Raw genomic sequence first — 14,984 nt, 5'->3', positions numbered from 1 at the left:
ACCACCAACCACTTCAATCTTCAAAATTCCTTATGCTGAAATACATTTTCCATTCTAAGTATGAACACGATCATTTCATCCTGCCCCTTATGCATGTGCACATGCACATACACACCAGCCTGTGGCCAATATTTTCAAAAGTGATTCTGTGTGCCCTGTTTTCCCCCTACAACACATGAATGGACACCTGACTTTCAGAAAGTGCCGAGTGTCTGAAAATCAGGCCCCTAACAAAGACATCTCAAGTTGGGCACCCAAAATCATGTCACTTTTGAAAATCTTGGTCAATATTCTTTTCTCATTTGATCAGGGCTGCAGTAGGTTAAAAATAAATTCTTATAGATAATAGAAATCTTTCTTAAGGGACAAATGAATATTACCTACGCCCATAAGTAACCACTGTACAGTAAATACAGACACAACACTGTTCTCAAGCACAAGATTCATTTAACAGTTTCAAAGCCATTTTTTGGTTCTTAACATGGAAACAACATAAAAAAAGACATTTATATTTAATAAAGAAGAAACACATTTTGTATAGGTGATTAGATTGTGGTCAGCATTTAGCATAATGATGAAGCAGCTCACAAGTTGCTGTAGCCACCTTCTCATTGTAAATGGGGCAGGCTTGTATCTAATTAAATGTACATCACCTGAGTAATGTAACGTACACTGCTACTTTGACAAGCTCCCTCTGTGTTGGCAGCTTGGTGCTACTGCTTTAATTTCCTTACAAAGCAATACTGACTACAAACAATAGCATAATGATGGCATCTTGGAGGATTGAAACAGAGAGGATAAAAGCGCTGAAAAACCTACATTAAACTCACATTCTAAAACAACATATGTTTCACTGCAAAAAATATACCTAGAATATATGGCTTCTAAGCCATCTACAGTACTTTTAACTTCTTAAATACAGTGTAGCAAGAGGTTTTTTTTAAATGCCTTAAAAGCAGAAGCCAATATTTTGATAATAACCTAGGGACACAATTTTAAAAGCAGACCTCTAAAATTATTCTCCGCAATTTTGCCCATGCACCCATTTGCATAAAACTAATTAACATACAGCACATTTGTGGGCACAATTTTAGAGGCTCTTTTAAAAAGGTTGCCCCTCAACGTAAATAATGTGTTGTAATTTTAATTTGTATTATTCGAAATTCTTACTGCCACATAAATAGTATGTTTTATTGATAACTCATCTCCATCCAACTATCTGTTTCTTAAATATCGATTTACATATTAAAAGTAAGTTGAGATACAATCTAAAGTAACATTTGCCCTCTTAGAGAGTCTTCAGTATTACTTGTAATTACAATTGTTTCGTGCATCTAGTATCTTTTACTTGTTTTCCCTCTGCTAGTCATCACTTCTTTACCCCAGATCTGTAGTGCTACTAGTCTTCTACTTACTTCAACTGGGGACCCAAAATGACAGGCTGTTTAGAACACATTAAAAGAGGTGCCTGATGCAGCAAAATTCTGACTAAAAATGTGGATCTATTGTCACGTCAGGAGATAAAATTTTGTAAAGGAACAGGAGGCATACGGATCTCCATATCTCTGTTATTAAGAACCTGTTCTTATTTGCACTATGGGCATTTTTATAACTAAATAATAATTACATCAATTGCAGATACTTCTATGCAATATACTCCCACAAAGAAAAACTTTTAAAAAAACATTTGGGATTCTTTAAGGGTATCCACCTACACAAATATCCAACTAACGTATCTTTCTCTAACATCTAAACATCACATTCATTATTTTCATTAACAGGCTCCACCCATCTATAAAGAAGTACTATAGGTCTCCAACATGTCCAGAAGAACAATACCCACACCACCTTTGTCTCAATTACCCTGTGTGATGGGATGTAGCTGGCTTTTGTGACTCCCTATGACAGGCCTACTAAACTCTGCCCTAGGAAGAGCGAAGGGGGAAGAAAAGAGCAGCAAAGGTGGTTCCTCAAGGCCTGCCTAGAGTGGCTTCACGGACGCAGCCATCTGGGAAGCTAGAAAGACCTGGTCCTCCAAGGGCTAGAAGGGCTAGCGATAGCCAATCAGAGCTCAGCAGGCTCAGATAAAAGAGGCTGCAGGGCATTAGCAGGTCAGTTCCTGGCTGGGACCAGAGGAGAGAAGAGGAGTGCTCCTCTCTGGCATGGAGATAGAGAAGAACCTGAGGAAATTGGCTCTGAGATAGGACTATAGACAGAATGGCCTGGTAGGAAGAGGCCCAGAGAAACAGCAGTGATGAATTAGAGTGAGCAGTACATGGCTGCTGTGTACAGGGTCCTTGGGTTGGAACCCAGAATAGTTTGTAGGCCCGGGTTCCCAACCAGCCACAGACAAAGTGGCATAAACCCCAAGAAGGGTACAGATCTTGTTGGGGATCCCGAACAAAGGGATGAATTTAAAGGTTCCAAAGCCAGAGCTGAAGACCTGAGGGAAAAAAAGACTATTTAGTTATTAGACTCTTTAAAATCCCAGAAGAGGTTCATTTGGACTTTGTGACTTGGCCAATGGGCCAAGCCACTGAAGACCCACCGAGGTCAGCCTTCAGGAAGTGCCAGGCGTGAAAAAGGACTGTGGTACTGCACCCTGCCTCTTGGAGGGGCTCAAGAAGTGAATATCCTTTTACACCCTGTAACATAAAATTCTGTCTTTAGCAACATCAACAGTCATGTCTGTCAGTCATCATACACCAGTGACCTATATGTGTTATTTTTCCATGGAGAAGTATCAGGTCAGCATTAAGATTCTGCATAGTAGTGTAATTTAAAGAAGTGTATTTTAGTGTTAAAGTGTAATTTATTTTAGTGTAATTTATTTCATGTACTTTAGTGTTCATTGTAAAGTACATGAAATTCAGCAGCTTTGCTCTTTTATTTTCAGCTACGTAGAGATTGCCAATTTTCTAGGAGAAAGATTACAAGATTTAGAAAAAAAGGGAGTTATAGTTAAAAAGGAAATAAATTGACATCTGTGTGAATGTTAAGGTTTTTGGGAACTATATATTTTGTACAAAAGAGCAAACACTGGGAACCTGACTATTTCCCAACTACCACTTTTCTCACTTCTGTTCCTACCTTACTTCTTCCTTGCACCCATACTCATTCGCGGAGACTTCAATTTCCATGATGCCGACCTATCTGATCCCTTTTCTCCCTCACCTCTTCATCTGACAGATAGCCTTAGATCAATTCTCCCACTCATCAAAAAGGCCATTTGCTTGATCTAGTTTTCACCAGACTGCCCACGCTCTCTGCCTCTGATGTCTCCATCACTGAACTCTTTCTGTATCCCCTCATCTCATTCAGCATCATCTCCTTTGACCTGCCAACCAACCATTCCATGACTTCCAGTCCATTAATGTCAAGGACTTCTCATCTGCTATCAGCCTCCTCCTTCCTGTGCTCTCATCCCCCTCTCCCACTGACTTAGTAATTGACTTTCTCCACCACTCGGATTACTTGGCACTTCTCACACATCAAAAGGGCCCATCTCTCTAATCCCAGCCATGGTTCCCCTCCTCCACTTGCTTCTTCCACTCCTGCTGCTGAGTGTTTCTGGTGAAAGACCCATGACCATGCTGATTTCCTCTACTACAGATTCACTCTCTCCTTACCTTCAATTCCCTATTTAAAGCCTCCCATCATGTCTGCTAAGAATGTTGCTAACTTCTTCAAAGAGAAAATTCACAAGCTCTGACAGGACATCCTCCCCCTCTTTCCTTATGCCAACATATTCTCCCCATTTTCCTTGTTACTGAAGCTGAGATATTGTGTCTTCCTTCTTCCTGTATCCCCCGTTCCATCTTCCCCATCTCATAATTCCCCCATTCTCACCCCTCCTCTGCTTCATCTCACCTCTCTTCTTCATCTCTCCTTCTCATCTGGTTCATTCCCCCTAGCAATACAAACAATGCTTTAGTTTCACTCATCTTAACCCCTTCCCCTTGACCCTATTGATCTCTCCAGCTACTGTCCCCTGTCCCTCCATCTCTAAAGCTCATAGAACTCCTTGACTACAAGCACAGCTTAGAGTTCTTCTCCTCAGATTCCACCACTGGACTCTCTTCAACCCAACTTCTGCCTACCCCATTTCACTGAAACTGCTCTCACCAACGTCTATAATGACTTCTTCTTGACCACAACTCAGAACAAGTACTCCATCCTCCTTGAATTGTGGTTATCACTGACATACAGTAGAACCTCAAGAGTTACGAACACCAGAGTTATGAACTGACCAGTCAACCGCAAACCTCATTTAGAACTTGAAGTACGCAATCAGGCAGCAGCAGAGACAAAAAAAGAAGCAAATACAGCACAGTACTATGTTAAACGTAAACTACTAAAATATAAAGGGAAAGTTAAAAAAAAGATTTGACAAGGTAAGGAACTGTTTCTGTGCTTGTTTCTTTTTAAATTAAGATGGTTAAAAGCAGCATTTTTCTTCTGCAAAGTAAAGTTTCAATGCTGTGATAAGTCAATGTTCAGTTGTAAACTTTTGAAAGAACCATAGCATTTTGTTCAGAGTTACAAACATTTCAGAGTTACGAACAACCTCCATTCCTCAAGTGTTCATAACTCTGATGTGTTTTACTGTAGTCCACCATGGTCCTCGTCTCGAAATCTTGCGCTCCCTAAGCTTTTAAAACTCCACCCTCTGCGGGTTCTCCTCCTACATTTCTAATCATTCTTTCATTGTTTCATTAGGAGGATCCTCCTCTTCCCAACTTTCACTCAGCTCCCACAGGCTTCTGTACTTGGCCCCTCTTCTTCTTCCTCCTCACTGGTAATCTCATTCACAAATGAGGCTTTAATTAACATCTCTGTAATGATGACCCAGAGATCTATCCTTCTCCTGTCATCTACACCAAAATCGTGGCTTGTGTTTCTGACATATCCTCATGGATGTCCAGCTGTCAACTCAAGCTCAACATGGTCAAAAGTTGAGCTTTTGATCTTTCCAATCACTCTGGACAACACTATTATCTTCCCTGTCACTCAAGCCAGTAACCACTTCACCTTGAATGGTCCCTCAGAATACGTGCTAACTACTTATGCTAAACTATCTGTTTGATCTTGTATTTAGCTGTGGCACTCTAAGTACCTTTACCAGACCTGAGGAAGAGCTCTGTGTAGCTGGAAAGCTTGGTTCTCTCACCAACAGAAGTTGGTCCAATAAAAGATTTTACCTCACCCACCTTGTCTCCCAGAAGCTAAAAGGAAGTTAACACAGTAGCACAATTATGCTGCCAACACTTACATGCAATGATATTCCCATATCTATTCTTCATTCTGTTCTCATCTTTCTTAGCTGAGTCCCAGGGTGCAGACTGTCCTTCAAAGAAACTCTATTTAAAAAAAAGATAGAAAGTGACATTAAGAAATTCAGTATGTAGCAACAGGAACCTTAAGAGTAAAGGATAAAGCAATGGAGCAGGGAAGAAATACTACAACAGCCAAAATTACAGTTGTTAAAGCGACATTTAACTAATTTGCTTATCTGATAATGATACCAGGCTCTTCTTTGAACAGCACTTTCTTTCAGCCCCATGTTTTACTTGGAGAGTTTGACACAAGAATAAAGTGTGCATCAGCAAGAATGATTTTTGTGCGAGGAGAGTTAGCTAACCTTGCAAAAGTTCCGTGTTTGTAATGCTAAGCATAATTGACTAATTAATGTGCATTGTCCAAATTCTGCTCCTAGTTACACCAGAGTAAAACTGGAATAAACCCAGTGATATTACTGATAGCAGAATTTGACCCTATGTTAATAATATATTACCAACAGTTTCACATTTACCTGGTGATAGGTGGCTATTCAGTCTCTTAACACAACAGTGGCATTTTTCTTAATTTGCATTCAACTGGCCTTTTATTAAAAACATTATTTACAACACCTCCAAGCTTATTAGATTGTCAGAAAAGAAAAATGATGTAATTTTATGAAAAATACAATCTTATTATTTGTATTAGTTTTATTAAATACAGTACAGAGGCTGGCTGAATATTAGATAAAAGTAAAGATGCTAACAATATCTTTTTATATTAATAAAATACACCACTTGGCATAAGAAAAACAATCCTCTCTTACCCACTTTTCATGTGCAGCTCGGATTCTAAAATAATGACTTTCACACAATGTCTTTGTGTGCACTGTGTCCATAAAAGTCAGGGCCGTCCTTAGGCATATGCGGCTGCATAGGGCACCCAAAAATTTGGGGCACCTCTGGGTCTTAGTGTCCACCCTCCCGCCTCTTCCTATCTCTGTTCTGACCCTTCCTGAAGGCTCCCATCACAGCTGACTGCTGCAGCCTCCTGAGTCTGGGATCTAGTACTTAACAGTGAAAAAGCCTCCAGCCTGCCAGACCTATTAGCACAACACTGAAACTGTTAAAGAGCCATTCAAGTGGTAATGAAGCCATTTAACAGGCATTTGCCAACCCCCAGGTATACATGGTCAGTTTCTGAATGTACTGCCCCTGCCTACACTGGCAAGTTTCTGCGCAGTCAAGCAGCTTTCTGCGCTGTAACTCCTGAGGTGTACACACTGCCAAGCCACTTAGTGCGCAGAAACTGCGCAGCTGCAGTGCTGTAAAAATACCACCCCGACGAGAGGCGTAGAGCTTTCTGCACCAGGGGTACAGCACCGCAGTGCCAGTGTAGACACCCTGGTCGATTACAGTGCTGTGATTGGCCTCCGGGAGGTGTCCCACAATGACTGTTCTTCAAAAACAACAAGGAGTCTGGTGGCACCTTAAAGACTAACAGATTTATTTGGGCATAAGCTTTCGTGGGTAAAAACCTCACTTCTTCTATGCATCCGAAGAAGTGAGGTTTTTACCCATGAAAGCTTATGCCCAAATAAATCTGTTAGTCTTTAAGGTGCCACCAGACTCCTTGTTGTTTTTGTAGATACAGACTAACACGGCTACCCCCTGATAAATGACTGTTCTTGCCTCTCTGGCCATTGGTTTGAATTCTACTGCCCTGCCCTCAGGTGACCAACTGTGAGCCCCACCCCGTAAATTCCTTGGGAATTTTGAAAGTCCCTTTCCTGTTTGCTCGGTGATGTGTGTAGTGGTCTCAGCGCATCTTTCTAGGTGGCCATGCCTGCTCCACGCACCAGGCGATCCCCTGCTTGGAGCAATGCCGAGCTGCTGGACCTCATCAGCATTTGGGGAGAGGAGGCTGTCCAGTCCCTGCTGCACTCCAGCTGTAGGAATTATGATACCTAGGGACAGATATCACGATGCATGACAGAAAGAGGCCATGACCAGGACACACTGCAGTGTAGGGTAAAAGTGAAGAAGCTGCGGAACGCCTACCACAAGGCGCGGGAGGCAAACCGCCGCTCAGGTGCTGTGCCCACGAGCTGCTGGTTCTACAAAGAGCTGGACATGATACTCGGTGGTGACCCCACCTCCACTGAGAAGGCCACTGTGATACTTTGATGGCTCGCGTGCCAGTCGAGAGCAGACCGAGCCAGAAGGAGGAAATCTTGGACGAGGATGTAGAGGGGAAGGGGGACCCAGAGGCAGAGGATGACTTGGAGGTCAGAGATGCATGTAGCCAGGAGCTCTTTTCTACCCGGAGGCGACTAGCCAGTTACAGTTGTTGGATCTTGGCAAAGTGCAAACAGGAGAGGAGGCCCCTGGTAAGTGGATTTGATTTTGGGAATCACTGAGGCGAGTTGTTGCGTGCAGGAGGGTTGCAGAAAGCAGGCTTGTGTCTGTATGATGCATGTACCACCACGTGCCTAGTCTGAGCGGCAGAATAAGCTGTTGATTGACTTCCTCACTTCACCGGAATCTAGGGTGACCAGACAGCAAGTGTGAAAAATCAGGACAGGGGGTGGGGGGTAATAGGACCCTATATAAGAAAAAGCCCCCAAAATCGGGACTGTCCCTATAAAATCGGGACATCTGGTCAGCCTACCAGAATCTGCCTCTGATCTCCAGGAAACTCTCATGGAGATACTGGGCAATCTGCTGCCACAGGTTCTTTGGCAGAGCTGCTTTGTTTCTTGCCCCATTAACGGTAACTTTCCCGCGCCACCGTGCTGTCACAGGGCGGGAGGGGGAGGGACCATTGCTGCACACAGGCGAGCCGCATTAGGGACAGGGCGGAAGCCGCAGTCTTGGAGACGACCCTCCACTGATTCCCTGCTCACCCTCAGCAACGAGATATCTTCCATAATGATCACAGCCTGTGGAAAATGTGGGGACAGGAATGATTATCAGGCCCCCCCTACAGTGCTGGCTCTCCCCAGAGCCACGTGCCCAGTGTACAGTCGGATCCGGGAACAGTGATTTACCCTGCCCCTGCGGCTACTCATCATTTTGGGGGTCTTGTGGCTCATGTGTGCTTGCCTGGGGTCAACCAATTAGTGACAGGTATATGAATACTGGCTGAGTTTTAAATCACTGAATCAGTGTTGTGTGTGTTGCAAACAGTACTTCTTCTGTAAAATGTTGTGTTTTGGCTTCACAGAGATGACCTTGGGAGCCCAGCCTCCCACTTCGTTACTGCCGGCTGAATGGCTGTGCAGAATTAGAAAGCGGCCACGAAGAACTAAGAAAGACTTTCTGCGTGATGTTATGATACACTTCACGGCTGAAAAACGAGTAGCAGGACAGCGAGAAGAGGGACCAAAAGAAGAATGCGGTGCGCCAGAATGAAGCTATGGAGCAGCTCTTACACGTTATGGAGCACCAACTGGACACACTCCAGGCAATACCAAAACTGCAAACCGAGCAGCTCTGTGGCCGCCCTCCTTTGCAGCTGCTGTTGCAAAACACTTTCCCATGAACCCCCCAGACACCACCAACACACACTTATCAACCTCCTGGCTCTAGTCTGTAGCCATGGCATTCAACTCCTCCCCGTCACAGTCCAACACTGCAGACTCCCACTACCCACTCAACTCAACACCCATCCCTCTGCAGTTTGGCCCTGCTGAAGTACAGTACCCACTGCACTGTACTCCAAAGGAGAAGGTTGAATATGATCCCTGGACATACACAAATCTTTAACTGTCCCGGCACCCCACCTCCTCCTGGGACCTTCCCTTCCCCCATTCCCCTCAGTGCTGATGTGGTTTTTTTTTTACTCTGTCTTCCGGTTGTTGTTTTTAATAAAAGAATTGTGTTGGTATGAAAGCAAACAGAGCCCTACAAAGCAACAGACAATTATCTTAAACCTTCATATTGCATTGTCTGCACCAATCACAATCACCTCCTAGCATTACAAGCACTGCAATCCCAAGCATAGCAACAAATATTAGTGGCTTTCAGCTTCAAATTGCTGCCTCAAGGCATCCCTGATCCTTATGGCCCCACGCTGTGCCCCTCTAATAGCCCTGGTCTCTGGCTGTTCAAATTCAGCCTCCAGGCACTGAACCTCAGCGGTTCAGCCCTGAGTGAAGCTTTCACCCTTCCCTTCACAAATGTTATGGAGCATACAGCACATGGCTATAAGCATAGGAATATTGTCATCGGCCAGGTCCAGCTTCCCATAGAGGCAGCACCAGCGGGCCTTCAAATGACCAAAAGCACACTCAACAATCATTCTGCACTTGCTCAGCCTGTTGTTGAACTGCTCCTTGCTGCTGTCAAGTTGCCCCGTGTATGGCTTCATAAGCCACGGCATTAAGGGGTGGGTTAAGCTCTGTGGGATAGCTGTCCAGAGTGCACCACTCTGAATACCGCTGCGAGTGTGAACATGTTATTGCGCAGGCAGCTGACAGTGTGAACACACAACAGTGGTTTCCCTTCAGCGCTCTCCGAGCAGCACTGTAACTGACAGTGCTGTAACTCTGCCAGTGTGGACATATCCAAAACCAGTTGTGCATTACTGTAATATTTACTCAGAACATGTTAGTCTACAGGACCTTAGTTTAAAATTTGCTCTAAAAGTATTTCATTAGTGTGTTGCTGAAGATTATAAAATTACATCTCTAAAAAATCCTTGCATAGATTTTTAGATGCACAATCTGAGTATTCATCTTTAGTCTTAAATGGGCTGCTGTCGGGCATAGAGACACCAGTTTAATAATACTGCATAGGGCCCCATAAATCCTAAGGACGGCCCTGATAAAAGTAATGTAATGTAACACAAATGGATAATATCATTTTATATTGAAATATTTGCTTTGAGTTTAAGGTTTTTAGTGGCCACGTTAATAGGATTAATGTGGAATCCTATTGTCAGAATGGATGGTGACAACCCATGTTTTAATCTTGTTATCTGAATGTTCACTAAATCCAGATTCAGTACAGCACCAGGGCATGTATTTAAGTGCTTTACTGACCTCGGGTGTAAAACAGTAAAGTTCCCAAGTCAGACAGGGGGAAACAAGTGAAATTTCTATCCTGCCAAGACACAGCGAGTTATTAGTCACTTAAAGAGCTAGAAAGTGCTTATAAAATGGACTACCATTTGTCTCCTTTTTCTTCATACTTCAAGTATGTAATCCGTGAAATCCTTCATGAATTACACTAGTAAAGGGAGGAAGAGTCCAAAGAAGCTCTTAATTTCTTGCTGGAGTCAATGGGAGACAAGAACTTTCAGCTCCCAAATGAGCACTTTGAATAAATAACCTAGAGAGCTATTAAGTTATATGATAGATACACAATGGGCCAAATTCATGCCTCATGTAAACAAGCACAATTCCAGTGGCTTTAGTGGAGTTCTATCCTCTTGCACAAGGGCTGAATTTAGACAGTTGCCGAGGAAATACAAAGGGCTGTCTCCTTAGCCCTGTGACACCAACAGACAGAGGGTTTTTTGCATCACACTGAGAAATCCTGATTCCTACCATGAGCTTTCGTAGTCTATTCCCATTGTGGGTAATACATGTTTATGTTAAATATCTACATTTTTCAATTTGCTTTAGATTGTTTTGATTATTTTTTTTTAAAAAAGATCTACAAATAAACCAAAATGTTTTGTTTGGGGTTTTGTTTTTCTCTTCCATAAATGTTACTTTAAAATAAATAAATAAATAAATAAATAAATTAAAAAAAAAAAAAAAAATCAAGCAACTTCTAAGGAGAATGGAAGAACAATGTCCACTTATGCTGACCCTGTCCTGTTAAGTTTTCTCTTGGGAGTTGCTCTAGTCCTATGGTGATGACTGGAGAGGTGAGATAAATGGAAGAAAGAGGTAACTATTGCACTGCTTGACCAGAAAAAATAAACAGTTATTGCAAAAGACAGCTGTTGTACAATTTCTTAGATTCCCAATATGTTACTATATATAAGCAGAGGGCTTGTCTACAAGGGGGGAAAATGTGCTGTATGAGGATTGTGATTTCTAATGCGCACTAACATGTTGTGCATTAATTAGTCCACGCAGATCCTGCTGGTGCGCTTTAACATAGTGTGTTTGAAACAGTACATTAAAATGCACTATGCAACTGTTAGTGCGCACCAGCAGGGATTATACAGCCCAATTAATGTGTAACCTACAAAGCATTATCCTACCATGTAGACAAACCCAGAGACAAAGCAATAATCCATACTGGATTAGAAGAGATCATATTTGTCCCATAGGTAAAGGAAAGAGCAAATCACTCACAAGTGTTCTATCAAGATCTTTAATTACTTGTGAGAAATACAAGCTTCATTCCAGTGTCTTTTTTTTTTCTAGTGTCTTTTAAGCACGTTGCCCTCCTGGGACAGAGTTGTACAGAAGTTCACTGAACTGCACAGGGTATCATGGCAACTGTCCATATTAAGGCATCAGTATTAATAATTTTCTTTAACAGTAGACCCTTAGCCAGAAAAATGCCCCAAGATATCCTTCAGTTCACCAATGATTGCAAAGAGCCTAGGCCTGGATGCTGGGGTAGGGGCCAAATGAGCTGGAAATGTGCCAGGAGGAAGGGGGGACTCTTCCTCTAGAAGTGGCTGGTCCCACTCCTTCAACTTCCCGCCTGGCCCAGCTGCCAGGGCCAGGTGCTGAGGGTGCCAGGGGGCAGGCGCAGCAGAAGAAGGATAAAGCCCCTCTTTGCCTCGCCCCCTCCGCGCCTGACAGGCTAAGCAGAAATCTGTGGGGGCACTTGACCCAGAATGCCTCCCTTACGCATTGCCTATGCAAAAAACTACCTTTTCTTAGAGTGAAAATTTCAGTATGAAAATGTCAAATTTGTAACTTTTCACCAACAAGAAAAACCATGATGGTGGTATGTAACATGGATACGGAGTGATCAATAAAGCAGCAACCATCTAGGATGGCTCTGCTTGCTTTAAATCAATGCGGCAATAGTCAACATTAAAAATTAAACATTTGAGAGTTAATGCACTGTGCTGCTCACACTAGGAAACAATTGCAATATCTCAGACAAGACTGTGAGATAACTGTTGTAAATTTTGACTTTTATTGATGACTTTTTAACTATGTCATTAGAAAGTCCTAGGGTAGAAATGTTGGAACCTCTCTAAAAATATGGTTGGAGGGGGTGGGGGTTGGAAGATAGAGATGTGAGTGTGTGGTCTTATGGGCAGATTGAGGGTCTAGAGATCTGGGTACTATTCACAGCTCTGTCATTGACTTTGTCACCTTGGGCAACTCGCTTGCTCTCTATCTCAGTTTTTCTATCTGTAAAATAAGGGTAGTAAAATGAATCTACCTTGTAAGTGCTTTGAGATCTTCCAATGAAGAATGTTACATGACTATTATTATTATTATTACTACTATTATTACAAAGCCAAAAGACTTAAAAAAAAATAGCTAGGGTTACTAGGTGACGACAATGTAAGTACCTACCACATCATTTACAAAATGAAAGTACTGAAAAGCAAGGAAATGAAAAGTTAAGGCCATCATAAATCTTATGCTGCCTGAATAATAAACACATTATTCACAACAAGTACGAAGACATGCATATTTCATTACAGCACAACTTTAACTCTGATCCACCGATTTGCTTTTAAATGTAAGATTTTTTGTATCTGATTTTTTAAAAGTGATATTGTTAAGTGGAAAATATCAGTACATTTTTTTTTATCAACTGACAGAACAAATTTTTGGTTAAGTACTTCACATAGCTGTTTCTTGATAAGGTTCGTATGTAGTTTAATAAAAAAGTACACAGTGTTATTATATATGATACAACCATGTATATATATGGACTTGCATTGATGCTGATCATTGTGCCACTCACAATGTATGCTGTGAAAACCGAGTGCGGTTCCCGGAATTGTGAGTTACTGTGCTACCTCTCAGACTCAGCAGTTGAGAGTTTTGCTGCTGCTAAAGTATGTATCAACTCCCTGACACACCAGCTTGTCTGCCCAGCCAGCAAACTCTTCAGACTCTGCCAGTCTAAACTTTGCCTAGCACAGTGGGTTTTCAACCTGTGTTCTGTGGAGGTCTGCAGACTATGTCTAAGATTTCTAAAGGGGTCCGCACCTCAATTAGAAATTTTTAAGGGTCCGCAAATTTAATAAGATTGAATACCACTGGCCTAGCAGATAACTATCAGAGAAACCCAACGGCCAAGTTCCTCAGAGATGTATCTTGCAGTCTTCTGCCCTCTCAATGAACACTCAGAGGCTATTAAGTTTGCTGCTTCCTGAAAGAGATAGTATGCAGCAGTTTATTATCTTATCTAGACAGCTGTTGAGCTTATATTTTGAGATCACAGATGACAGAACTGCATTTATTTTGAGTCAGAGTTAAGGTTATGGTCTCATGATAGAATATTCTTTATACAAAGAATGTTTCTTGGCCCAGATCCTGCAAAACTTATACATGTGGTTTATTTTAAGCAGGTGTATGAGTGTTTGCAGGATCAGGGTGTTTATGTAATTATGTGGCAAGCACAGATTTCATGATGTTCTTGGCCTTTCATTTCTTTGTTTTTCAGAGGTTTGCAAATGGTGCGATAGATAAGTATGCTTGCCACCTGAAAACCTCAACTAGATTTTGAAAAAAAATGTTTGGAATTTCCCAGGTTGGTTTGTTGGTTTTATTAAAAGTGTTTTAAAACCCAACATGCATACTCCTTAAGTAGCTTTGACGAAAGAGTTTATTGAAACAGATGGTCTACAAGCTGTACATCACCCCAAATGTTCGTGAGGAATGTCACACACACTCAATGTTGGCAGCCCCACTGTGCACAAGCAATACTTCATTCCACTATCACTGCTTCGGTCTTTGAAAGAGAATTTGATAGTGATGGGGCCAGAGGAGAATATATTTACTGTCAGCCTTTTCTTCTCAGTCAGCTCCAATAACTGAGAATCCATGTCTAGTGTTCAAGCACTGAGAATCTTTTAAACATTTTACTATGACTGTCCTTAAACTGTCTGTTGCACAAGCCAATGTAAAAATCTCTGTAATCAATGTAATCGACCTATCATCATTTATAAAGCACTTATCACCATGTTATTGTAACTGAGGGGTGTACATGGATTAAAAAACAATAATGTCTGACTGAGGATAGCAAATGATACCTTTTCAAAACCATCCTCAGCATCTTTGACATTTTCTGGGAAAATTCTTCTACCTGCTGAGACTTTCTAATACAATTTTGAAAATGTTAGTATTTTATTTTTGGAGTATGAGGGGAGCTGAAAATCTGTCTTAAAACAGACCTCCAGTTATAACCTTAATTACAGAGAGACACCGCTTGGTTGTTCCTATGTGGCCTGATTCAAAAGAAATGGTGTGCACTGCACACATTTTAGACGTAGACTCACCTGAGCTACGAAAAAAACTTGTCGAGGCCAGACATATTTCAATTAGTCTACAAACACTTTAATGAGGAAGACAGCAAAAATCCCAACTCTTTTGAGCATTAATCCTCATAGCCCTCACTGGCATTAACTTTTTAAAAAGAGAAAGTTACTCACCTTGTGCAGTAACGGAAGTATTTCGAGATGTCTCTCTCTGTGGGTGCTCCGCTTTAGGTGTCGCATCGACACCTAATCGGAGCACCCACAGGGACACCACTTGAAGAAGAATG

General features: G+C 42.0%; 1 protein-coding gene across 1 annotated transcript in view; it reads right to left on the bottom strand.

The window, feature by feature from the left end:
• PTPRM (protein tyrosine phosphatase receptor type M) overlaps positions 1 to 14,984 on the bottom strand; it is a 712,503-nt gene that overhangs the window by 71,801 nt on the left and 625,718 nt on the right. Inside the window, exon 22 of the mRNA XM_065399529.1 lies at positions 5,273 to 5,360. Within this exon, the coding sequence (XP_065255601.1) occupies positions 5,273 to 5,360 (88 nt within the window). The remainder of the gene's footprint in view (positions 1 to 5,272; positions 5,361 to 14,984) is intronic.

This window comes from Emys orbicularis, chromosome 2, assembly GCF_028017835.1.
Source record: "Emys orbicularis isolate rEmyOrb1 chromosome 2, rEmyOrb1.hap1, whole genome shotgun sequence".
Taxonomy (NCBI): domain Eukaryota; kingdom Metazoa; phylum Chordata; order Testudines; family Emydidae; genus Emys; species Emys orbicularis.
Note: the sequence above shows the minus strand (reverse complement) of the source record. Positions and strands in the feature narration are given on the sequence as shown.